This window comes from Anastrepha obliqua, chromosome 3 (assembly GCF_027943255.1).
Source record: "Anastrepha obliqua isolate idAnaObli1 chromosome 3, idAnaObli1_1.0, whole genome shotgun sequence".
In the NCBI taxonomy this organism is placed as follows: Eukaryota; Metazoa; Arthropoda; class Insecta; order Diptera; family Tephritidae; genus Anastrepha; species Anastrepha obliqua.
Window position 1 is genome coordinate 143,336,674 of NC_072894.1, and position 27,802 is coordinate 143,364,475.

The 27,802-nt window shown below is 38.1% G+C and overlaps 2 protein-coding genes across 2 annotated transcripts; both read right to left on the reverse strand.

The window, feature by feature from the left end:
* Nucleotides 1-401: 401 nt before the first annotated feature.
* Nucleotides 402-1,589, reverse strand: LOC129242271 (uncharacterized protein K02A2.6-like). The gene has a single exon (XM_054878831.1). It carries the CDS (start codon nucleotides 1,587-1,589, stop codon nucleotides 402-404), a length of 1,188 nt encoding a protein of 395 aa, XP_054734806.1.
* Nucleotides 1,590-7,757: 6,168 nt separating this feature from the next.
* On the reverse strand, nucleotides 7,758-25,896 carry LOC129240678 (GDP-Man:Man(3)GlcNAc(2)-PP-Dol alpha-1,2-mannosyltransferase). The gene is made up of 5 exons (XM_054876615.1): nucleotides 25,791-25,896; nucleotides 25,537-25,729; nucleotides 16,419-16,877; nucleotides 13,039-13,715; nucleotides 7,758-7,904 (listed from the first exon to the last, which is right to left on the reverse strand). The coding sequence occupies exons 1-5, from the start codon at nucleotides 25,802-25,804 to the stop codon at nucleotides 7,823-7,825; spliced, it is 1,425 nt and encodes a 474-aa protein (XP_054732590.1). The 5' UTR covers nucleotides 25,805-25,896; the 3' UTR covers nucleotides 7,758-7,822.
* Between the last annotated feature and the right edge of the window lie 1,906 nt (nucleotides 25,897-27,802).

Here is a 27,802-nt window from a genome sequence, read left to right on the forward strand (position 1 = left end):
CAACTTACATATAAGTTATATACATATAACTATAATTTATAACACTACTTCACCCTGAAAGAAAATGAGTACATAAAAAATAACTTAATATAACTGTATACAAACAAAAATTCATTGGTATACAAAATAATACAAAGCAACATTTTACGATTATTTACGAAAATCTTTCGCTTCATAGCGATTAATATTCTGTCGAGTACGTGCACTTCTGCGAAGTTGGAGATCACCTTGTGATGAGCTATCTTCCATAGGCTGCCCGTTCGGTTCGTCAGGTGTCGATGTAGAGTCGTCTGCTTTCGGAACCCAAGTTACCAAATCTGATTCTTCTTGAGAACTTACGTTGGTGCTAACCCTGGATTTAAGTTGGTTTGCATGTCGTTTCAAGTACCCGTAGGAAGTCTTCACGACGTAGAGCATTTTTCCGAGTTGCCTTGTAACCACTTTTCCCCTTTAGCGTAGTTTCGAGCGAAGATCGGTTCGTTTATGCAGAACTTGCTTTTGCGTGCTCCATCTTTTGTTTTTACCGTCGATGTCTCGAAAATCTGGCTTAACAAAGTTCGTACCGGTCTGCCATGTAGAATTTCGGCAGGCGATTTTCCCTCAGCGTTAGGCATGGAACGATATGTCGATAGGTACTTTGTTACAGCTGCTCTTAGCTGTAGTCCGTCGTCAACGTTTTTCTTCACGGCGGATTTGAACGTCCTAACAAATCTTTCAGCAAGATCGTTAGATGCCGGATGGAACGGTGCGCTAGTTAAGTGCTTAATACCCAGATGAGCGCAGAAAATCTTAAACTCCTCTGATGTGAGCTGTAGACCGTTGTCACTTACGAGAGTGTTTGGAATTCCTTCGATAGCGAAAATTGCAGCTAGCGCAGAAATTGTATCAGCTGTAGTTGTAGTCGTCAGTTGAGCAATGAATGGAAATTGCGAGAATGCATCCACACAAATGAGCCACATAGAACCGAAAAACGGGCCTGCAAAGTCGACGTGGACCCTTTCCCATGGATGGTTTGGTTCAGGCCAACCTTCGTATTCTCGTGCTGGAGCAGGGTTTACAGCTTTGCATATGTCGCACTTTGCAGCGAGCTTGGCAATATCGTTGTCGATGTCCACCCAGCATACGTGTTGTCTGGCTAATTGTTTCATCCTGGATGTACCCCAGTGACCATCATGAAGTAATTGAAGAACTTGTTGTTTCAAAGATGCTGGAATAACTACACGGGTATGTTCCGCTTGAAAACATAGAAGATTGTTAATTATTGTCAAAGAATTTTTCCTATTGAAAAATGAACGAAGATCAGAGTCTTGAGGAGGTAGCTTTTCTGGCCACCCATTTTTTACAAAGGCTGTAACTCGGCGTAGAATGGCATCTTTCCCGGCGTGCTTTAAAATAACGTCTGGATCTATCGGCGTATTAATTGTTTTAACGTTTAAACAGGCTTCTTGTTTGTCGAATTCTCCATCAGGCCCTAGCGGTAGTCGTGATAGCGCGTCAGCATTTCCATTTTCAGTAGTTTTGCGATATTTGACATCGTACTTATATGACATGAGCGTTATGGCCCAGCGTTGCAACCGATGTGACGTCATTGTTGGTAATTGGCTGCTTGGGTTAAATATGCTAACCAGCGGTTTGTGGTCAGTTAATAACGTGAATGGTCTACCATAAAGATATTAGTGAAACCGTTTAACCCCAAAAATGATAGATAATCCTTCTTTTTCTATTTGGCTGTATCGAACTTGATGTTTGTCAAGCGTCTTTGATGCAAAAGCGATTGGCCGCTCACTGCCATCAGGATAGGTGTGCGAAAGCACTGCACCAATGCCATAAGATGAAGCATCAGTGGCAAGCACTAGAGGCAATTGCTCGTCGTAGTGCGCAAGTTGCGTAGCGTTAAGAATATGCTGCTTAAGTGATGTGAACGCTTGTTGTTGTTTTGGGCCCCACGTAAATGGGACGTTTTTTCGGCGTAGCATATTGATAGGGGCAGATATCTGGGAGAAGTTTGGTATAAAATTATGGTAATAGTTAACCTTACCCATGAATGCTTCGACCTGCTTGATGTTTTTTAGTGGCTTAAGATCTCGTACCGCTACTAGGCCGGATTCGTCTGGCAAAATTCCACCTGCGCTGATTTGTCGACCCAGATACTCGATCTTTTCCTGGAGAAACAAACACTTTTGCTGTTTGCATTTAATACCGTTGCTTTGAAGAACTTGGAGAATGTTTTCGACGCGTTGCATGTGCTCATCGAATGTTGGCGCTGTGATGATGATGTCATCAAGATAATTGCCACACCCTTCGATGCCTTGTATAAGTTGCTCGAAATACCTTTGAAAAATTGCTGGCGCGCTGGCTATTCCATACGGAAGACGTTGATACTGATATAGCCCCAACGGCGTGTTGACTACCATGATTGCTTTTGAATCATCGTCTAGCTCCATCTGCAGATACGCGTCCTTAAGATCAATCTTAGAAAAGTTTTGACCGTAGCGAATTGCGTGAAATAGACTTTCACGTGTAGGCAATGGATATTGCTCTATATCTATTTGCGCGTTGACAGCTTGTTTAAAATCACCGCATATACGTACTGACCCATCAGGTTTAGGTACAAGTACTATAGGCGATGCCCATTGCGAAAACCTGATTGGTTTCCAAATTCCGGCGTTTGTAAGTCTTTCTGCTTCTTTTTTGAACGCAGACATTTGCGAAAATGGCATTTTACGGCTTTTGAAAAACTTAGGCGTTGCGTTTGCTTTTAACTGCACGGTAGCTTTGAAATTTTTTATTGTGCCAAGTGCTGGAGTAAACACCTCACTATACTTCTCACAAAGCGCGTCCACTTGTTTCACTTCTTTCTGGGTGATTTTTGAAATTTGCTTTATTTCAAACCCAAATTGTTTGAACAAATCCACACCTAAAAGATTGTCACCACTCTCAACGTTAGCTACCACATTTCACAGTTGCACACAGTTCACCCAGCACTGGAATATGCTTTTCACCGAACCCGTATAAAATTCTTTTAGTTGCGCGAAGTTTTGGGCTATTTATTTGTTTATATGTATTTAAGTTCATCACCGAAATTGTAGCACCTGAATCCATTTGAAATTTTATAATTTTTCCGAAAATTTGCAAATTAATGTAGTTTTTATTATTTTCTGCTTTTACAACTCCTGTTACACTGGGCACTGTATCGATATTGTGAATATGTTGATTTGCTTTTTTGTTTTTATTTTTGTTCTCGTGGAAGTTTTTGCTTTGTTTACTCATACACACTTGCACTATATGGCCTTTTTTACCACATTTGTTACATATTGCGTTTCTGAATTTGCAGCTTTGTCGCGAATGAGAACTGCCACAACCCGAGCAAGATTTAAATTTTGACAAATTCCCGGTAATGCAATTTGCGTTTGTTTTTTGAACATTCACAGCGTTAACTGGAATTTCTTTTTCACACACTTCTTCTTTGATTGCTTGTACTGTTTTTGTTGTTGCTTCAAACGACTCAGCTATGAGCATGACGTCGGCAAGGGTAGGTTGTAATTTTTGAAGCGAAGCGGAGCGGACAGCGTCGTGTGGTGTATGCGTGATGAGCTGGTCGCGGATCATCTCATCGATGTATGTGTGAGAGCAGTTAATTGCGGAGCACACGAACTGACACTCTCTTGCAAGACCACGAAGTTCGGCTACATACTCTCTGTAAGATTGGTGCGGCTTCATGTCCCGGTTAAAAAAATCGTAACGTGCTGCGATGATGTGTCGCCTTGACTGGAAATGTTCTGTTAACTTTTCCGTTAATTCTTTGAATGTTTGTTCTTGCAATTTAGTACTTCCAAAAAGATTTTTTAGAAGTTCAAAGACTTCTGCACCAATCCACGACAAGAAGAAGGATTTTTTCTTTTCCGCACAATTGACACCGTATGCACTGAAATGCTGGTTGAGTTGTTCTAAATATGACTCCCATGTCTGCTGGTCTTTGGCAAACTTCGGGAATGAAGGCACTATGGTAGAAGTTGTACCATCTGCTTGCTTTTCAAGCAGCGCCTTCATCCACTTATTTTGCTGTTCAAGCAAATTTTTCGCGAACTCTTTCTGTTCGCTTAAGAGTTTTTTTAAAACTTCGCTGTCGTTCGACATTACTCATACACAGTTTTTTCCTCGTCGCCAATTGAAATAAGTGAGACCGAATTGAAAATAAGTGAGACCGAATTGAAAATAAGTGAGACCGACGCGCTTTCCATCTATTAAAACTGCACTGCTTTATTTTATCCTTTTATTTGTACACAGAGTTGCATAATTTGCCAGTGTTACCTAAGTAATAAGGTGTAAGCAGTGTTGCATAACAACTTACATATAAGTTATATACATATAACTATAATTTATAACAGAAGGAATCTTTGGCCGCATCGTCCTTCTCTTCCGTGGCGGGTTCCAAACCCAGCGCACAACCAGCTATCCTGGTTCGCCTTCTCACTTTAGCTCACTCCCGAACGGGTGTTCGGGAGCTACCCAGAGAATACTTGGGCTAATCTCGGGAGTTGTGAGCTGCTAGAACCATATGCAGAAGAATCGTCCTGGCCACTCCCAAGTGAATGGCGATCAGTAACTTTCTCCACTTGCGTGGACTTTACATATGGAACCATGTTGGAGAGGATCATAAGAGCCGCAGAACTTAATCGCTCAGGCACAATTTTTTATAAGAGCGTAAAATTGTTGGCGTAAGCCGATGATATCGACATCATCGGTCTTAACAACCACGCTGTTAGTTTTGCTTTCTCCAAATTGGATCAAGAGGCAAAGCGAAAGGATCTGGTGGTGAACGAGGACAAAACGAAGTACCTTCTGTGTTCAAACAAACAGTCGGCGCAGTCGCGTATCGGCACCCACGTCACTGTTGCCAGTTATAATTTTGAGGTTGTAAAGGCCTTCGTATACTTAGGAACCAGCATTAACACCGATAAGAATGTCAGCCTTGAAATCCAAAGTAGAATTTATCTTGCCAACAAGTGCTACTTTGGACTAAGTAGGCAATTGAGTAGTAAAGTCCTCTCTCGATGAACAAAACTAACACTCTAAAAGACTCTCATCATGCCCGTCCTAACGTATGGCGTAGAAGCGTGGACGATGACAACATCCAATGAAGCGACGCTTGGAGTGTTTGAGAGAAAGATTCTGCGTAATATTTTTGGACCTTTGCACATTGGCAACGGCGAATATCGCAGACGATGGAACGATGAGCTGTATGAGTTTTACGACGACATAGACATAACGCAGCGAATAGAGATCCAATGGCTACGTTGACTGGGTCATGTCGTCCGAATGGATGCAAACGCTCCGGCTCTGAAAGTATTCGATGCGGTACCAGCTGGTGGTAGCAGAGGAAGAGGGCGGCCTTCACTGCGTTGGAAAGATCAGATGGAGAAGGACTTGGCTTCACTTGGTGTGTCCAATTGGCGCCGGTTAGCACGAGAAAGAAACGACTGGCGCGCTTTGTTAAACTCGGCCAAGGAAGAAGAACTGTCCTGGAAGAAAATTCTGAATGGTCGCATTGCGATGCCCGCCAGCTTTATTTTTCGCTGCCAATATTGCTCGTTCACCCAGCCAATTATGATTATTGAAGTTTTGCGCTAGGTATTTTTGTTGTCAGGAAGATCTTTCAACGTTCTGTCCAGTGCCTTCAATGACCTCTTATGGGCCATTGTGCATTCATCCCAAACAATCAATTTGCATACCTGTAGGATCTTGGCCATTGCGCTATTTTTGTCGATGTTGCAAATTGGTGTTTGAGTGATTTGCATGTTCAATGGTAATATCAAGGCAGAATGTGCAGTTCGCCCCGCCTTCTAGCAGAGTCGCAGCTATTGCAAATGAAGCCAACGCTAGAGCAATATCATTTCGCGATCTGATCCTCGCCAAACGCAATGAAATTAAAAACATTTTTCCGGTTCCTCTGCGAGCATCGAGGAAATAAATTCCACCAGTTCACTGTTCACAGCTTCTATCAATTTTTCGTTGTTGATTTAATTGTGGAACATTTGGTGCTGTCATTCCCAAATACGACAACACTTTATTTGCCATCAATAAACACATATCTTCTATCATGATCAATGTCGCATTGTAAATTTCTGCAGTCATTTGTAGTGTAGGATTCAAAGTTTGACGGCGCATACGATGCAAAAACTTAATCAGATATGTCATCTCTATACTTAACCCAAAAATCTTTTGAATTCGAGGGAAAACATGTCGATATGATAATCGCAAACTATGTACGAATTTGATGCGGCGATGAAGACATTACGGAATCCTTGAGCGTATCATCCCAGTGCGAATCGTTCTCAAGTAAATGCAATAGTTGACATGCCTCACGGTAAGTCCAAGAGCTGCTGGTTTGTCCCCGCACTGGGATAGGAGCAGGAGGGTTGTGGGTCAGTGGGGGAATTGTGGTGCGCATGAAGGCTCCTTACCGTTGAGGTATTATTGATGGCGTCAGTTTGAAATGCCGGCACTGAGGACGGTAGCGTCGTTGAGGCAGGAGCCGCCTGAAAGCGGGAGCAACACGTGGCCACATACCTTGTGGACCACTCCCTATGAGTCTTAAGGCCTAAACAGGTCTTAAGATGGCACCACCCATTGCATTTATTGCACCTAACCGAGGTGGAGTTCGGGTGGAGCCGTTTGTGGCAGATGCAGCAGTGAAATACCTCTGATCCAGGGTCGGGTTCGACGCCAGCCCTGAAGAGAAGTATTTGGAGAAAACGTGCTGCAAGGGATTGCTCCTGTGACGAGAGATTGGGAGTTGGATACGGTACACAAGACAGGGCTAGTTAAATGGGGCGGCAGCCCTTGGACGGGAAAAACCCGAGTCATTCCGGTATATTAGAGGGATTAGGGCATATCGCGTCCGCGTGGTGCAGCCTGGGTAAAGTCAAATGATCTGCGCCCTTCGGCTTCTCTTTAAATCTTAAACTCTGAAATCGAGAGCGATCGACAGAACTTCCAAAGCTAACGAAGCCACAGCACTCGAATATTATGGGTATCCTTAGCGGACATTGTCCATTAGGTATCCATGCGGCGACGCTTGGTATTGCTTCAAGTCCTTTCAGCAGCCTTGCTCTCGCTGGGCTCAGCGGTTAAAGCTGAATTAGATACCACAAACCCGGTGAATTTCATCAGTAGCTTGAAGCGGTTAGCATAATTGTAATTAGCCGCCATTTGATCGTCACCCTCCTCTAATCTAAAGCCCTCTCTTCCTTGACCGGAAAGTTATCGGAATGACCCGGATGCATGGGACAACAATACCAAATATATTTTCATTTTCTTCCGAACTAAGTACGTTCGAGAAATTTTTTCATGTGGAACAAAATGGACGTCAGCGAAAAAATTAAAAAAAAATAGAGCTTTTGCTAGCCACTTAGAACTTGCACTTTAAAAATAATAATAGGCTATAAAATTGTATACCAAAAACTATTCTAAAAACCCTGATTAAAAGTTTAAAATTTTGGTGAAAATTTGGCGAATTTTCATAATTTTTTCACAAGTTTGAAAAACTGAGTATATGTTTGTTTTTATATAATAAAAAAAAAAACTAAATAAACAAAAGTAAAATAGTCAAAACTACAAAACAACTACTTTATTGTCTATGCAAAATGTGATGATCTGGTACTAGAGCTGGTATCGAAAAACTGTTTATATTTTTAAAATCAGCCCAACCAATTACAATGTGTTTAAAAAAGAAATGCACTTTAAACAGAAACAAGTAACTTTTTTCTCTACGCTTTCAGAGATTTATTAAAAGCATCCTTTGGTTTTGCTAAAATTTACTTCATGTTGAATTAAATAATGGGGTAATTGCACGAAGGAAGTTGACTTCGAACTCTTCCTCTGAAAATCTTTCCACTGATGATCTGAAAGAATATAAATCAATAAATACAGTATGAATTGTTGGTATAAATTTTAATTTCCTTTAAATAGGAGCAAAATTACAAGTTCTAGGTAAAATATTTGATTTTCAAAGAAGTCATAATATTTCAAAAAAAATATCAATGCCTAAACAGTATATTTTACTTTGCAAAGGATTGTGAAAAAAATTAGTACTAATGGCTTACTAACATACGATTTTGTAATTTTATGGCGTATTTTAAGATGTCTAGCAATAGTCACGTAGCGGTGAGATAACTACATAGCTACATATGTATAGCTATTATCGCTTGCCAGTGGTTCTTCAACACCATCCTCATACACATAGACTTCTTAGTATTGTTGGCGTTTTTAAATTTTGGAAATAATTTCTGTTACATTATATTTCTTCGTTCCCACGACAGTCGGTTCTATGTAACCGGAACGACCCGGATTTATATCCGGCCAAGGACTGTCACTTCAGCAGCATTCCCCGTATATGTATGGGGAATGTATGGGGAATGCTGCTACAACAACAACATAGACTTCTTTGACTTTAATTAACAGCATTATATTTGGCTTATACAATTTATAATTATAACTATTAATCATAATTAAAACAGTATTTACATATTTTAATCTAATTGCATTCTATAACAACAGTTTTTCTACTCGCATTATCCAATTTCGTACTATCCTATAAACTTTTATAAAATCCTAAGCTATATCAATTTTTGACTGGAAAAGCTTCTACGGGTTCTTTCTAATAGCGGTCGCCCCCAGAGGGTGTATTTCTGCCATGAAAACCCCCCTTATAAAAAACCTTTCGCTGTCAGCTAAAACTGCAGGTCCCTCTATTTGTGGAAGAACGTCAAGATGTACGCCACAAATAGGAGGAGGAGCGCGGCTAAACACTCAAAAAAGGGTGTACGCGCCAAATGTAACTATTTATTTATTTTTGACTTCTTTTCATATTTATTCACAGTATTTATAGGGAATTATAGAAAAAGCTAACGGTGGCCGCCGTAGCCGAATGGGTTGGTGCGTGACTTCTTCTTCTTAATTGGCGCGATAACTGCTTCCGCGATTTTGGCCGAGTTCAACAAAGCGCACCAGTCGTTTCTTTCTCGTGCTTACCGGCGCCAATTGGACACACCAAGTGAAGTCAAGTCCTTCTCCACCTGATCATTCCAACGCAGAGGAGACCCTTCTCTTCATCTAATACCACCAGCTAGTACCGCATCGAATACTTTCAGAGCCGGAGCGTTAGTATCCATTCGGACGACATGACCCAGCCAACGTAGCCGTTGGATCTTTCTTCGCTGCGCTATTTCTATGTCGTCGTAAAGCTCATACAGCTCATCGTTCCATCGTCTGCGATAATCGCCGTTGCTAACGTGTAAAGGTCCAAAGATCTTACGCAGAATTTTTCTCTCAAACACTCCAAGCGTCGCTTCATCGGATGTTGTCATCGTCCAAACTTCTGCGCCATACGTTAGAACGGGCATGATGGGAGTCTTATAGAGTGTTAGTTTTGTTCGTCGAGAGGGGACTTTACTGCTCAGTTGCCTACTTTGTCCAAAGTAGCACTTGTTGGCAAGAGGCTGACATTGTTATCGGTGTTAATGCTGGTTCCTAAATAAACGAAGTATTTTACTAACCTTGAAATTATAACTGTCTACAGTGACGTGGGTGCCGATACGCGAGTGCGCCGATTGTGTGTTTGAAGATAAGAGGTACTTCTTTTTGTCCTCGTTCACCACCAAACCCATTCGCTTTGCCTCTTTAACCAGTTTGGAAAAAGCAAAACTAACAGCGTGGTTGTTAAGGCCGATGATGTCAATATCCTCGGCATACGCCAACAATTGTACGCTCTTATAAAATATTGAGCCTGAGCGATTAAGTTCTGCGGCTCTTACGATGCTCTCCAACATCAGGTTAAAGAAGTCACACCACAACGAGTCATCCTGTCTGAAACCTCGTTTGGTATCAAATGGCTCGGAGAGGTCCTTCCCAATTCTGACGGCGCTACTGGTGTTGAGGAATGTCATCTTGCATAGCCTTATTAGTTTCGTGAGGATACCAAATTCAGACATCGCGGCATACAAGTAACTCCTTTCCGTACTGTCGAATGCAGCTTTGAAATCGACGAAAAGATGGTATTGGTCTAAAGCCTGACTTTGCAGGTCTTAAGCCACACTGATAAGGTCCAATCAGTTGGTTGACGGTGGGCTTCTTTCACACAATACGCTCGCTAGAACCTTATAGGCGATATTTAGAAGAATAATCCCGCTGTAATTGGCACAGATTGTAGGATCGCCCTTCTTATGGATTGGGCAGAGCACACTTAAATTCCAATCGGCAGGCATACTTTCATCCGACCATATTTTGCATAGGAGCTGATGCATGCACCTTACCAGCTCCTCACCGCCATGTTTGAATAGTTCAGCCGGCAGTCCGTCGGCGCCCGTAGCTTTGTTGTTCTATAGACGAGTTATTGCTATTCTCACCTCGTCATGATCGGGTAGCGAACCGACAATTCCGTCGTCAACGATTGGGGTATCGGGATCTTCACATTTTCTGAGACATGCGCAGCTGTCACTATTTAATAGGTTCGAGAAGTGTTCCCTCCATAATTTAAGAATGCTCTGGATGTCAGTGACCAGATCGCTGTCTTTGTTCTCACAGGAAAGCGCCCCGATCTTGAAACCCACTGTAAGCCGCCGAACTTTCTGGTAGAATTTTCGGGCGTTGTTCCTGTTGGCCAGCATCTCAAGCTCCTCGCACTCACGTATTTCGGTCTCTCGTTTCTTTTGTCGGATAATACGTCTCTATTTCTTTCTTAGCTCTCTGTAACGATCCCAGATGGCTCGCGTTGCGCCCGATCGCAATGTGGGTCTATAAGCAGCGTCTTTTCTTTCGGTAGCAGCATTACATTCCTCGTCGTACCAATTGTTTTTTCGGGCTCGCCGGAATCCGATTTCTTCTTCGGCGGCGGTACGTAGAGAACGAGAAGTGTTGCTCCATTGCTCGTGCATGCCGGTTTCTTGGGCAGTACTCTCTGAGAGCAGGAGTGAGAGACGAGTGGCGAATCTTCTGGCTGTCTGTTGTGGGTGCAGCTTTGTGTTTGGACGTTGTGAGCTGCTTGAACCATATGCAGAAGAATCGTCCTAGCCACTCCAAAGTGAATGGCGATCAGTAATTTTCCACACATGCGTGGACTTCTACACATGGAACCAAGGTGCGTGACTACAATTCGGAATTCACAGAGAGAACGTAGGTTCGAATCTCGGTAAAACACCAAAATTAAGAAAAACATTTTTCTAATAGCGGTCGCCCCTCGGCAGGCAAATGCAAACCTCCGAGTGTATTTCTACCATGAAAAAGCTCCTCATAAAAATATCTGCCGTTCGGAGTCGGCTTAAAACTATAGGTCCCTCTATTTGAGGAAGAACGTCAAGATGTACGCCACAAATAGGAGGAGGAGCTCGGCCAAAAACCAAAGGCCAAACACCAAAGGGTGTACGCGGCAATTATACATATGATATATATTAAAAAAGCTTCAAATTCTTTGGAAAAAAAACAACTTAAGTAAGAAAAACATATAACACACTCTTTGGACACCATTAATAAACTGTTTTTACATTTTGCTTTTTTAAATTTCTTTAGAATGTGGATTTACCGTTATCTCTGTCTTGGATTTACTGTTACTTCTGTTTTCCAATGATCACTTTGATGCTTTCGTTTTATCATTCAGTGAAAAATTCTTGCTTTATTAGGACTTTAAATTTCAGTACTGTGTCTTTAAAATGGCTGGAAAAAGATTATCCTTTGATACACAATTATTATATTATAACTACCACTTGGGTAAAAGTTTCAGGAATTGTCTGAAATGTTTTCGGTAATTCGTCAGACACATTATAATGTTATAAATTGAGTGGAAAAAAGGGTAGATAGTAAAAGCATGCAGGTGGGTCTAAAACTAAAATTACTGGACGTGCAGAAGAATCCGCGTTGATCCGAAAATTGGATCAAAGCCCGAGAATTTCCTTCAGAACACTTGCAATGAAGCTTAACGAGGAGTGTGGTATTGTTCTCTCTCATGAAGCAGTGCATCAAACCATACTGCACCACAAATATTCATCGAGATCAGCATGCAAGAAACCATTGCTGTCTGCAAAAAATGTAGAAAAACGCTTTTGCTTTGAAGCACACTTTTGCAGCAGAAGATTTTTGGGACAACGTTACATTTTGCGACGAGACAAAGGTAATACTGTACTGAAACGATGAACCGACTAGAGTATGGCGCAAGGCCTTGACAAAATCGAAATATAACTCCCCTAATTTTGCAAAAATTTCCGTAATGGTTTGGGGGTGCATTTCAATTTAATTAGTACGAGACTTGGTTGGCAGTGCTAAAAAATTTGGGTTTATCACTGAGAATAAACCAAATTTTAAATGTTACCAATATAACAATCCAAATCATAAGGAGCATAATGTGCAGATATGGCTTCTCTACAATTGCGGTAAAGTTATAAATACACCAATCCAGAGTCGCGACATAAACGTGATTGAACATTTGTGGGCCGTTTTTAAGAAAAGAGTCGCTAAAAGGCATTCAAAGAATGCAGCAGCATTAAAAACTGCATACCAAATAGTAAATTAATCAAAAAATTACGTATTCACATTATATATTTAATAAAAAAGCCTGTATTAAAATTTGTAAAAAACTGTTTATAGACAGTATCAAAATAGCGTGTTATTTGTTTTTGTTACTTTAGTTGTTGTTTTTTCCAGAGAATTTGAAGTTATTTTTATTAATTCCCTTTAAAAGCTGTGAATAAATATGAATCAGTACAAAGAAGAAGTCAAAGATAGATAAAGAGTGCTATTTCTTTCTATTGAAATCGAAAAGCTGAATTTATTTTCAATGTCAAGGCTCATTCCTGACATACATGACATATATATATCTAATCCAATTAGCAGGTTCTTTCAAGTGAATGATGGCCAAGCACAGAAAACCAAACTTACAATTATGAATAACCGCGGCAAAATATTCAACTCTCTACTATACCCGTGGTATTTCTTTCTGTATGAAACTAATCTATTTTCAGTTACTTTATTCTAAGTAATTACACTCACCTTGCAGCACTGCGAATTGTATTATTTAATTCCTCCGAATTACATATAATACTCAATAAACAATTAGCGTATTCGACAGCATTTGTTGCTAAGTATCCATTTTGACTTCCTTCTGACGTCTCGATTATATCTAATAACGGACCTCCTGATCGGTGTGCAATCATTATCATACCTGCTGCCATACACTCGACAATGCCGATTCCAAAGTGCTCATTCCACATTGTATGAATTCCAATTCCTGCTTTTTGATACAATTGAAGGAGTTCTTGGAAATGAACATTTACTTTAAATTCCACTGAATTTTCCAAAGAGAGATGCTTTGTCAAGTCTTGCATATTCTTTAAGCGTTCGTAATCGCAGTCGTTTCGACATGAGCCGATAATGAACAGTTGCACCTTATTCCATAATTCTTCATTGCGTGATAGAAGAGTTCTTAGTTCATACATGGCCTGCAACTGTAATGGGTGATCCTTCTCTGGTCGGAATTGGCCAACGGATAGAATTATGATTTTATCTGTAGTCTCATTACGTTTTAACGCTTTAATATGTTTTACTTCACATGGTGGATATACTCGATGAGTTTTAAAAGGCACCCCCCATAAATCGCGAATATGATTCTCAGTCCATGTGGAGTTAACCATTATAGTATCGGCACATTGGCCAACCCAACTGTACATCTTTACAAGAAAAATAAAAAATGTTTTGCAATTTTTTTTAATATATTTCATGTAGGTGAAAGGCTGAATTGCATTTTACTGTTTGAATTACACAGAGAATAAGAAAAATTCATTATGAACTCCGAGATATTGTCACAGATTCTTTCCAAAGTGTATAAACATTTGGTGAGATTTCTGCCATCTTTTCAATGAAACTACATAAATTTATTCTGCTCTGCCCTAAGGCTGTCAAATTTTCGTATTCTTTTCTCAGCATTTTCACAGGGCTGAGAAAGCTGTTACATTCTAACCTGTGAAAACTGCCGCATTTTTTACCCTCCACAAAAAGTTAGGGTGAGTGTTGTTCGGCTGATTTTAGTTTACTGCACACACAAGTTCGCCAAAATAGTTGTGCGAAAAATTTAATTGTTAATTTAAAGGAAGTAAATCAATTCCATTTTATTATACATATTCTTTGACAAATTTTACAATGCATACGGCGAGAACAAATTCGCAGAAAAAAGTTCTCACAAATTATGCCCAGTTTAGTGGCAAATTTCGTTTGTTAACAATGGATTGGAGAGCTAAGGAAAATCGCATTGCAGTTATTGCATTACAAAAGTCTGGCAAAAGTGCTAGTGAGATTTACGAATTGCTAAAAAAAAACTTAATATTTCGAGAATGATTATTTGCCACACGATCAATAGTTTTTCCCAAACGTCTGAAGTGACAGACAGAAAAAAAGTGGTCATCCTCGCGTGGTTTGAACCACTGCAGCCATAAAAGCTGTTCTAGAAATAATTCGCGAAAATCTCCTTAGAAAGCAGAAAACTATGTCCAGGGAAATAAATATATCGACCAGATCCATGCTAAGACTAATTAGATATAATCTCCACATGAAAGCCTTCCGTTGCTCAACTGGTCGTCTTTTGGCAAAGCACTTGAAGAAAATTAGACTCGACAGATGCAAGCAGCTTCTTCGGTAGCACATGGTCAACGGCCATGGAAATATTCTTTTCAATTTTCACTGTTGATGAAGTTTTTAATAAACAAAACGACAAAATCTATGCTAAAAAGGGGTGTCAAGGGTTCAGCGTGGCCACATCCAACCTCCATAATGGTTTGGAGGAGAGTGTCTTGTAAAGACGTTACATTTCTTCATTTCTGCGAAAAAGGGGTTAAGACCGGTGCAAAGTGCACTAAGAGGATGCCTCAGAAGGCGTGGTGAAGCATTTAACCAGTACTCCCTTCAATGGAGAGTGCTGGATCTTCCAGACAGATTCCGCTCCAGTCGTACGGAAAAAACCACACAGCAGTGACTAAAAAACAATATTCCTGGGTTCATAGTCGCAAAAGATTGGCTGTCTAGAAGTCAAGATCTGAATCCATTGGACTCCAGGTTGTGGTCAAAATTGGAGAACATGGCCTGTCGGAGACCTCACAGACTTTTGGAGAGTCTCAAACGACCTCTTGTTCGAACAGCGACGTTAATATCCATGGAAACCGTGAGTACCGCAATAGCTGAATGTCCTAATCGTTTGAAGGCGTTTGTAAAATGAAATAAAAGTTAATTGAAAAAAGTATTATAATTTCATATCTATAACGGACTTAAATTGTACCAGAATAAGTATATCACACAATATATTGCCAATATTACCAAAAAATATTAGGATAAATTGTCGGCCCCGAGCTACACAATTTTCGAGACCGTATATCTACGTACCTCTAAATACGGATACTACCCTATGAATTTCAGACTTCCTGCATAAACTGCATTTGTACTTACTCTGAGATAAACTAATTTTTAAGATATACCGCTATGGTTAGAAAAATAGCGGACTTAGAAGATTAACTGATATTCGTACATATTTGTATGCCAATGTTATTTAGTATCGGACAATAAGTCCTTTTAAGTTTTTAATGTTTCTTTTTGTGATATTTTATTCGAAATGCTTATTATTGCGTTGGACAACGAAATAGCGCAGCTACATTTCAATTATTACTTAAGATAATTAATTAATAATTACGGATAATTTTTTTAGAATGGATTGGGACCAATAGTGAGAATAAAAAAATCACTTGGAGTCCCATATTCCTTCGAGTCCATGCCACTAAACTGGTTATTTATGCAAGCATACAGCAAAAGTGGTTGAAAATTGGCTTTCCAAAGAAAAAAATGCAGTTCTGGAGTGTATAACACAAAGTCCCGGTCCTTAACCTATTGAAAATCTGTAGAACGATATTGAGGTTAAAGTTGGGTAAAAAAGAATTAAATGTGCCAATGAACTATGGCAAGGAACTTTATGGAACTTTATTTCTTTGGAGAGATACCAAAATTTAATAGAAAGTTTACCTCGCAGATGTGAAGTAGTTTTAAAAAGTAATACATGCTCAACCAGAAACTAATCAGGTAAGTAATTAAATAAACAATTTAAAAATTTTAAATAATATTTTTTTACAGATCAGTAAAAGTTGGCTATTTCAATGTCCAGTTCAAAATGTGATAAATTCCGATTTTTCAAACTCTTTATACTTATTTGTATTGAATTGTTATTTATTACGCATTATTATTATTATATTTTTGTTTGTTTGATAATCTCAAATATATTAAAAGAACAAAAATAATTGTTCCACTAAGTCATCCAGTAAAAATAATCATCATTATATGATATTGTGGGGAAGTTCGCTATTTTTCTGTGCATAACGGTAAATTTATATGCAAACCTTCGCAAAAATCCGGTAGTAAATAAGCTTCATCCAGGTGATGAACGGATTTCTAACCACATACGTCTGGTTGTTGTGGCAATATTCACGCTGTTGAACACGTCGTAGCATATCCATGCTTATTGTAGGATAGTGTACATAACATCCCACTTTACAATCGCCAACATAACGAAACAATGGCAAAGTGAAAGCATATCCTGTTGTGTCTAAATAAATATCAGGCGGGAATCTGCAAAGTGCTTCCATTCCCAAAATAAGTGATCCAAGGCTTTGTCCCAACAATGTAAAATACGGATACAGCTTAGCTTCCACTAACGCTCGACGCTTTAAATAGACAAAACTCGTGTTTTGTTTGTCTACATTTATATTAAAAGTACGTTGCGCCTTTTCTAAAATGCTGTTCGGTGAACTATCGATATCTCCAGTGTATATAACAATTTTAATATTGTCATATTTAGCCTAAAATTATATAAATAAAAATCGAATTACATTTACGAATATAAATTACACATACAGAAATGTAAAATCATATATATATATAATTGGCGCGTACACTCTTTTTGGGTGTTTGGCCGAGCTCCTCCTCCTATTTGTGGGGTGCGTCTTGATGTTGCTCCACAAATGGAGGGACCTACAGTTTCAAGCCGACTCCGAACGGCTAATATTTTTATGAGGAGCTTTTTCATGGCAGAAATACACTCGGAGGTTTGCCATTGCCTGCCGAGGGGCGACCGCTATTAGAAAAATGTTTTTCTTAATTTTGGTGTTTCACCGAGATTCGAACCAACGTTTTCTCTGTGAATTCCGAATGGTAGTCACGCACCAACCCATTCGGCTACGGGGGCCACCCGTAGTGTAATGTAAAATCATATATAGGTTAAAAATAGTTAGGGTTTTCTAAAAATTTTATTATGAATGGATTCTTAAATTAATAACTCCACTTGTCGGAGATTCATTGTTTTATGTTATTTGTTGCTGAATTCTGCTCAATTCAACTATGCTCAAAAAACAGGTACACACATTTTGTATTTCTTTTAGCTGCATGAAAACTTTAGATATCGATAACTACAGTTTGACCGCTGAGAATAACAAACTATGTTAACATTTCTCTTCAGTAAAGAACATCAGAAATCGTAAGGAAGGAGCTGCCGTTACCATGCTGCGCTGCCGGGCCATGCTGACTAAATGTTTGCTTCCCAAAATCACATCGACAATATTTGGTTCAAACAAGACGGTGCAAAAATTGGAGTGAACGAATGGACTATTAACCGTAGCCGCGGTTTACATATACCATATTCAAAAATAAATACCATAAAATTATCCACCAAATTATAATACAAAAAATTAATTCCAACAATGTGTCGGTTTGTATTTTCATTTTAAGTTCTCAGGATCTTAAAAACACCAGATCAGAATAATAATAATCTTAAAAATGTAAAACTAATCTAAAAACAAAACAACGCACACAGTACGAAAATCGATATAATTTTTTAACACGCAAGTAAAATATGTAAACCTATCAAACACTTACACCTGATAAATGTATTAATATTATTTTTTGTGTCGCGTAGAATTTTAAACGCAGAATTTTTAAAATGTGTAGAATTCGCAAGTTAGAAGGCGGAATTTTTGACTGTGTAGAATTTGGATGTTAAAACGCGCGTGGAAATGGGCCGTTAGAACATAGGATGTATTGTTGAGCATACTCATAATTGTCAGATATGTATAAGTAGATTTTACATTATTTTTATTTAGGATTTTAAAAGAGACAATGTTGAAAAAGTTGTCGATAGTTCTTCGGAAAGACAAGATGGAGAATCTAGTGAAGTTAATAACAATAACAAATACGCAATAAAGCCAACAATTTAAATTTTTTGTCTTTTAGATTTTATGGACTAATTTTCAATGATAACGTGGTTTGTGTTTTTGCAAAGCGTGTAGATGTTTTTTTATATATTGTAGTTTTCAAGATATTGCCAAATAACGGTTTTGAATTAAAGGAAAAAGGTAGATCATACAATTTTCTAATATCTGGAGAATCTGTTAACCAATCGCAGCAAGTTATATATAATTTTTCATATAATTCTTTGGTAAAAACAAAAATCATTAATGACACTGTGATAATTTCTTTTTCAAATTTTTTTAAAGCCATGGGAAAGGTTTCACCTACATGGCCAGTTTTTTAAGTTTTCTACACGCCTTTATACAAATTTTGTTTTTTAATTTTGCCTCTCAATTTTTCATAGTTTTTGGATCACATGTCTAATCCAAAACTGAATATTTTCAATCTTATACCGATAAAACTTGTAATTATAGTGTTTTAAAAATGTGCAATTAGTTTAAGTTCATTTTAACAAATTTATGAACAAATCTAGCGGCCGCCGTAGCCGAATGGGTTGGTGCGTGACTACCATTCGGAATTCACAAAGAGAACGTTGGTTCGAATCTCGGTGAAATACCAAAATTAAGAAATACATTTTTCTAATAGCGGTCGCCCCTCGGCAGGCAATGGCAAACTTCCGAGTGCATTTCTGCCATGAAAAAGCTCCTCATAAAAATATCTGCCATTCAAAGTCGGCTTGAAACTGTAGGTCCCTCCATTTGTGGAACAACATCAAGACGCACACCACAAATAGGAGGAGGAGCTCGGCCAAACACCCAAAAAGAGTGTACGCGCCAATTATATATATATTATATATATATATATATATGAAAAAATCTCACGATTCCTTCGGGGAATCGATTTAGTATACTTTTCGATAGTATGCTAATTTCACTGATGAAGCGAATAAAGATTTCTTTCATATTTATAATTGTAGTGATCCACAATTCATTATCATTAAATCCAACTCTTTATCAAAATGCAGCGTCTTTGCTAAAAAGATGGCTGTTGATGATATTAGCACCGAATACTTCTCAGTAAGCGTCTTACGTGATGGTAGCCAGCTGATTCTAACAAAATCTTTTAAAGTTGCTGACAAATTTATTAAATGCAAAACTTTGACGGCCTATATCCCGTCTCCGTTATCCTTCGCGACTCCCTTAACAATTGTAAAGGTACAATTTTCAACAAGAATTTGGTCAGTCCATAAGTTCGTGCGTTTTCTAAAGGTGGTTTTAAAACTAATAAAAGATATGTTTAAAGTATTTATTAATCAATAATATATTTTTCTTCATTATTTACAATTTCTTCCCAACGTTTAGGCAAATTTTTAATTCCCTGCTCAAAAAATGTTTTGTCCTTTCATTTTCAAGCCGTTGCGGCAGCTGAGAACACACATTCACTCTCTGCTGAAGGTTGGTGACGGAAAGTCTATGCGGAACCCATTTTCCAAGCTTTGAAACCTTTCCCAACTGAACCAGGTGCCTGTGATCTGTTCCATGCGATGAATTTAACCCATGAGCTATCTATATCGACTGTCAAATTTGGCTCAGCTTCCACGAGTTCGAGCAAGGCATCGGAGTTAAAGACTTCAGGACGACCAGCACGTGGGCCATCCTCCACAACACAGTTACTCTCCGTGAACAGTGTTTATTTCTGCAGCAGCAGTTGTTGCAGTTTTACCACTTTTATACGCGTTCGAATATTCCATTTTATTTTTTAACAACGTGCTTCTATCCGCGATTAAAATCGTTTGTTGAATGCACAATATATCAAAGAAAATATAAATAGTTCCGTTATATTCCGCGAATAATTTTTTGTATGCAAAAATCGTACAAAAGTGAAATTATGGGTAAAATACGGACGAACTTATGACTGACCTGATGCATGAAAAGGAACTTCTGGAGGATCTAAATTCACAAGGTGTTGCGGGTTTATTTAAATTCACCAAAACTATTAATAATACAATGTATTAAAAGTTCATATAGGCAGAATAGTTCTATCATTCAACTTGTACAAAGTTCCCCTTACTATTGACATAGCATGGTACTCAGAGAGAGTTGAGGAAATCTTTCCTACTACCATTAGATGCCACTCATTCCAACTGCTAGGTCAAACCATAAAAAGATGCAATAATAACACTACATGTGAAAGTTGTTACTTTCCACCTCATACCAAACTGTCGTGTCAACGCTCAACGCTAACTGCTTCTTCCAGAGACTGCCGAAATACCTGCAAGAAAAATATGTATTTAAAAGTTATGCTGAAGCAAATTAACCTATACTAAACGCAATCTTACTCGACAGTTCTAAACTCAACACAAGTTTCTCACCACAATTTCGCACACAACTCCAAAGATCACACCACACAACCCATCCATAAACGGAGACATCTCTCTCAAGTACTCATTCAATCTCATAACTCATTGGATCAAGCTCATACTCCTTCAATAGCCATCACAACATCGACATCTCAATCGCTCTCAGCTCACTCAAACGATCGAAACAACATACACTCAACAGCTAACATCTGCTTTGTAATACAACAACAACATTGAATCCACAACTCATCCCAACACAATCCTCGAGTCTCTACTAACAACAATATGCGAAATGCACAACAACAATACATATTGTGAGCTTCAAGAACCAGAGCTATAGTTTGTTTTCACATAAAAAAAACTTTTAGCAAACAAAGGAAGTATAATATTGGCGGTTAATATTTCATATTGAAATATTAAAGGCTACCAGAAGAATAATTACCTAACACTAGAAACATTAATCAAACGTCGCAAGCCGCACATAATTTGTTTACGGGAAACCCACATGAAACCCAATTACTCACCGTATTGCCCGTATTTTCTTAACTTCTCTGTTCCCATATGTGCCCCAAACGGCTTCAGCATTAAAAATACCACTACCAAAGCTAACTGGGAGAAATTTAATAATATATTACCTTAAGTGAAGAGCTTTTTTCTTACTTCGACAATATCAACTATAATAAAGAAAACGCAACAATTCATAAGACTTTTAGGCAAGCAGAGAACCTTGCAATACTACGGAGTCATCCCCGTAAAGCCTCAAGAAATGTGCCTTGGTGGTCGCCAGAACTCGATAAGCTATATCTTAAGAAAAATGACAATCTGGGGGGAATACCAAAGGTGCCTCACTATTGATTCACTCCATTTCATTAGAATATGCACATAAATTTCAAAATCTTCGGAAACATCAAACTTCACACCCCAATTCATAGCCTCTTCCCACAATATGCCTTACATGCGTGCAACCAACACCACGGTATAGATATTGCGGAAATAGATTTTGCTTTAAAATTGGGCCAAATACATTGCGATATGCTACGCCATATTCCCACATCCATTAAACACAGACTATTCCAACTCAATTCCTAGCCTGGGAATAGCCGCGTAGTTTTAAAATAGTCCTAATAGTGCTTATAGGTATTAAAACCACAGAAAGATTGATCGCTTATTGAAAGTTACAGACCCATCTCTCACCCATCAGCAAACGTACCACTCGTCACTGAAAAATGCATATCTCGTACTATTACATATGTGAACTAGTGTCAAACGTACTCGTTTGATCCAACTGTCCTTCGAACACCGACAGCCGCCCGTAAACGATCTAATTAAATCAGAAGTGTGCATGCGAAAGCAACCACATAGTTATCGAGCAAGATTTACCGCTAGCGAGTATGGTTATATGTATCTCATTAGACTGGTATAACGCACTTATAAACACATGTCATTTAAGGCAGCTCATTTATACCAGCTGCTTCATCTATTAGCCACTTGCTAACGCTTGACGAAAAGAAGAGGCTAATAGTTTTTGTAATAAATGTGTTATAGCCCAAATTTCTATAACCTCAACCCTACCCAAAAAGATGTCATTGTGGAGTATATGGCCAACAAAGACTGGAATTAGAAGATCTACGCGATAACTTTTCGATTACGAGGAAAATTCAAAATTTCAGGAATCTGCAAAGAAAGTTTGTAAATGAGCTAGAATAACTAACCATTTACATATTTCCGCTGTGTTTGGGAGTGCCAAAGGATTGCTCTTTTCTCTTAGCTGCTTCAGCACTATTTTTTCATCTTCATTACTTTCACTAGAACTCATATATGGAAATAAAGTCAGATCCATGGCTATATTTTAGTAGTATTTATTAAATTTTCCAACAGTTTTAACATTTCCACATCATTGTGACCAAGAAATATGATCCAAAGCTTTATGGAACTTGAAAACTATTGTGAGCTGTAAGTTACGATCCGTTTGCATTCGTTGGCTTGACTACGATTCGACTTATATGATTGGCGTACCATGTAATTTGTTGATTGTTTTTAACGACCAAAACGCATCTAACATCGTTCCAAGCTTGATAAAAAAAATTTTTTTAGCTGGTGTTCACATATTTTTTTGTAAATTTAGAAATTGATTATAAAAGTATTTTAATTGTAAAAAAATATATATTTATGTTATCCAAGGGTAAAGATAGTTTCAATCTATATACCACATATATTTTTAAATAGCGTTGCCATCTTATTATAAGGAGAAAAATTAAATTAATAACGAAATTCATTTAGAGGCGAGGTTATGGACATACATCAAAAGAATGAACATATCTATTATTAAAATTATTTGTGTTTGGTGTAGTCACTTAACTCTTAAGGTGAAAATTGCTCAAAAAAAGTTAAGAAGTTGCTAAGGAAAACGTATTTCAGGTGGCAATAATTGACTCACTTCTTATTGATATAAAAAAGTGTACTAAAGCTCTTATTTCATCAATACATCAAAAGGTCGATAAATTAATCGAAAACAGGCTTTGGAAAAGAGGCTACAAAAAGCCACATACATCTGGAACAAATTTACGAAGATCAAGTGATGTACCTTCTACTCAAATATGAACGAGACGGTATCAATAAAACGGTCCGCGGATGACATATGGCAAAAATCAATTTTTTGTTTTTTGGTAGGACTGTTATAAGCTTTCATGGCAAATTTCAGCGTGATATGTCACATAGTTTGTTTTCTGTGCTACTGTAAACAAGTCAAGCTCGAGTGTGTTCAATTTCGATTGTGAATAAGACGTTAATAAGTCAACAACATTAAGAGGCACCATCATCGATTTGACTTTTTCAAGACAAATTACACTCGAAACACCCCCTTTCATTTCCTACTTTTCCTATCATCGTCGTATTCTCAACAGAGAAATGGTTCATGCGCACACAGGAAGAAGGCATATGCAAATAAAAATATGTGAATTTATATATATACATTTGCGCATATATAGGGTTTTTCAGTAAGAGCGCTTCAACTTTTGAACTTTTTTGAATAAAACACAAACGGTTTGACTTTTTTAACTAATTTTTTTTTATTATCGGGTTTGAACATATACATTTAAGTATGAAATTCGATTTCTTTTGCATGACCACCGCGTGCACGTTTTACGAAGTCCAATCGTTGAACCCGATTTTCGACCACTATTTTGCATAAATCGGCCGAAATTCCAGCAATTTCGCGTTCAATATTGGCTCTGAGCTCACAAATCGTCGCCGGCTTGTTACTGTAGACCAATGACTTCACATAACCCCAAAACGGGACGGCTTGTTAAATGGACCGTAAAATGGCGGTAATGCTCTTAAAGTAGCAGCAACAGAACGATTATTTTCATAAAAAATTTGCACGATTTGCAATCGTTGCTCAAGTGTGTAGCGTTCCATGATGAAATGTATACTAATGAAGTTTACAAATGACAAGCGAAAAATAAAAAATATTGCGTCGTTCGCCCTCCCTATCGGAAAAAAGTTGAAGCGCACCTATTGAACAACCCATTACATACATATATACATGCTCACTGAAGTAGGAGAGAGCCAGATGTCGAACGTTGCCGAACGCGGGGGCCGATTGTGCCTCTTTGTCGTTCGTTCCGCGCTCTCGCTTGCAGTTCAAGCAAGGTAACGCCGCATGTGCAGGATAACGACGCATGAGCAAGATAACGCAGCATTTTTTGGTGCGTGCAGCCGGCTACATCGAATTATAAGACGTTATCACGTCAAAATGCAATTTAATTTTTAATTTATGGTATATATCAATACAAAGTGTTAGAAACGTGTATGTATGTTACACAGTTTTAATAATTATTAAAATAAATGTGATAAGTGCACTTATTGTATCAAAATTTGGTGAAGGTAAAAAAACAAATTTTATTAAGAAATAACTTAAAAACTATTATTAACTGAATAGTGTTGGTGCTAGTTTTAGCGAAATAAGGGCAACACTGCTGTTTCCGTGGCGCCGCAATTTAATGGCGGATTGTTATAGAACTCGACAAAAGAAAACGAAATGAAAGAGTAAAATTTTTTGATATCTCGCTTAGTTTTCGAGATATTAACCGAATATAAACCGAGGACAAAAACAATGATATTAAGCGTATCACAAAAAAAAATAAAGTAATTAAAATTAAATTAATTTAATTAACACAGCGTAGAACTCCTTATCGCGTGGGCGGCCTTTGACCGCGCTTCAAAAAAATAACCCTCATCAGTCCAATTCCGGCTACGCAATCCACAGTATTTTTGCGTAGAACTCCTTTTCGCGTGGGCGGACTTCGGCCACGCTTTAAAAAAAATAACCCTCATCAGTCCAACTCCGGTTACGCAATCCACAGTATTTTTGCGTAGAACTCCTTTTCGCGTAGGCGGCCTTCGGCCGCGCTTTAAAAAAATAACCCTTATCAGTCCAACTCGGGCTACGCAATCCACCGTATTTTTGCGTAGAACTCCTTTTCGCGTAGGCGGCCTTCGGCCGCGCTTTAAAAAAATAACCCTTATCAGTCCAACTCGGGCTACGCAATCCACGGTATTTTTGCGTAGAACTCCTTTCCATATTAAAACCATTGCAATTGCAAAAATTGCCCAATATACATTATTCTAAATTCCAGCCTTTTTTTATTCAATATCTCGAAAACTAAGCGAGATATCAAAAAATTTTACTCCTTCATTTCGTTTTCTTTTGTCGAGTTCTATAAGAATCCGCCATAACATTGCGGCGCCACGGAAACAGCAGAATCCCCGAAATTAGCACTAAATCAACATCTCCTGTGAATTTCATTGGAAAATTCGTAATATGTATTTCTCTCAAAACAAGTGACAGGGCATCGTAAGGAGTCCTAGCCCAAAATTAAGTAAATGTTCATTTTCAGAAAAGAATAAGCCCCTACCTGCAGAGCTCGTACTGCGCACCACAACACCCTCTCACCACCTCCACCAGCATTACAATATGGATGAAAAATTCCTATGTTGACTGTGCCATCAAAAGATCCTTTAAGTTTTCTTTTACATCCTTGCAGCCAATTACGAAGACTGAACAGAGATACGGAAAAAAACACCAAAGTCGACAAGACTATTGCGAATCTTCAAATAATAGGAGTATGTTGATAAGTATCCTTCAACTGTACATTTGTTACCTACCTACATTATTGAAAACATCGTAGAAAAATGTTTAGCTAAACATCACACACGTCATCTGTTAAAAACAAATGTTAATACGTTTTGCAGACAAATTCTCAAAATGAACTACATTACCACTTATCGAAAGCAACCTCGATATTTTGCCTATCGATTTTTAGTTAGCCCCATCACACACGGGTCGTATCGTCCTTGGTTACAATCCGTAAGAAAACGAGAGTTTACCCGTATGAAAATTTTCTCTCGAAATCTGAGATTATAAAATAATACTAGATTATTACCATACTTTGTTACATACAACCCTGTGTTTTCTGCGTAATAGATCCTTCTTTTTACGAGTGTTAAGATAAATGTCAAAGTAATAACTAAATAAATTGGACGCCGGCAAAGAAAAGAGGTTTGTAGACATAGTTCTAATAAAATTTTGTTAAATAATAGTCATTATGCATTCCTATTAGAGAAGAAACGTGTGCCCATAGACGGTTTGTCCTCTTATTGCGTATAATAAAATGTAATATCGAATTTCGCATGCGTATTGCTGCCATACTTTTTTGAAACCCCAGTAAACGTCGTTCACGGATTTTGGATTAATTACTAGTAGCAATTGTGCAATTAAATAAGCTATTGCTTCTCCTTGTCTTTTCTTTATATCGTTAATAATAATTAAACAATCCAAAAACTCCAAAATATTCCACTATAATAATTTCTATGAAGAAAAACCTTTGAAAGCAGTACTGGCAGTTAATTTAAAAATTTGTAAAATCGACCAACAATTCTCCTATCTTGTGCTGCCAGACATCTCATATATAAACTCTTTAGAAAATAATAAATGAATAAACATACGAAGTTTTATGGTTAATTTCTATGTTATATTTGCATATAGGCCTCTTCTATTCGGCACTTTCCCGCTCGCTATCTTTATGCTAAATTCACTTGACGATAAAAAATGCATGCGAAAGGAACAACAAAGTTATCGGGTAAGTTTCGCCGGTAGCGAGTACGGCAATAGCTCATTAGGCCGCAATGCTTAACCAACACATGTAATTTAAGACAGCTCTCTTTCCTCGCTGCCGACATATGTTAATTTCTACCAGTTATTTCATCTATGCGCCCATTGCTAACTCTTGGCGAAAAGAAGAGGTCTTATGTATATATACATTATATATATGTATATACATACATATATGCATTAATCCTTATAGTCTAAGAGCTGGCTACATGAAAGTGCCCGCATCAGGTACATGGCTAATTTATATTGAAAATAATAGTATTAGTGTAGACAAATATAAAAATGAATGTCTGCCATTGCAAAACTGGGGCGCAAAGGGGGGATACGCAGTGAAAGGGGTGAATTTTGGGTGGGAAAAAATTCATAAGGTACAGGGATTCTATGTACGGGAAAAGTTTGGTTATATATTTGAGAAAGTGTAAAAAAATTGGCAGACATTTTGCGAGGGGCTAACTCGCCGGCAGACTACGCTGAAGATTGCAAAAATTAATTAAAAAAAAATCATAAGGTACATGAATTCCAATTATTGTATTTTAAAGTTTAAACATTCCAAAAGTCATTTACAAAATGGCAGACAAAAAAGTGAGGGTTAAAGCCCCGGCAGACGACGTTAAAAAGTTCGCTACACATCAACATTTTTAGTCACATTCTTGATATTTAAGTACAGAAGAATTATTATCGATATTTATGAAATATATAGCTACATGATCACCCTATATACGTATATACCTATTCCTATATTATACCTACTCTTAATTCTAACTTAATCTTACTCTTATATTTAATTACTTACGCTAACTGTTTTACATACTTTCTCACACTCTACACCCACACGCTTACTCACGCACTCAACAACATACTTTCTCCGATTCTCATAAATGTTAAATATTAGTTAAGCTTTAGGTTAAGAAGAGTTTTTGTTAAACTGAGAGTGAAATAAAGTTCTTTGACTAAAGAAGACGTGTTTCACTTCATTATTGGCGCAGTCCATCGCGAACCTTACACGCACT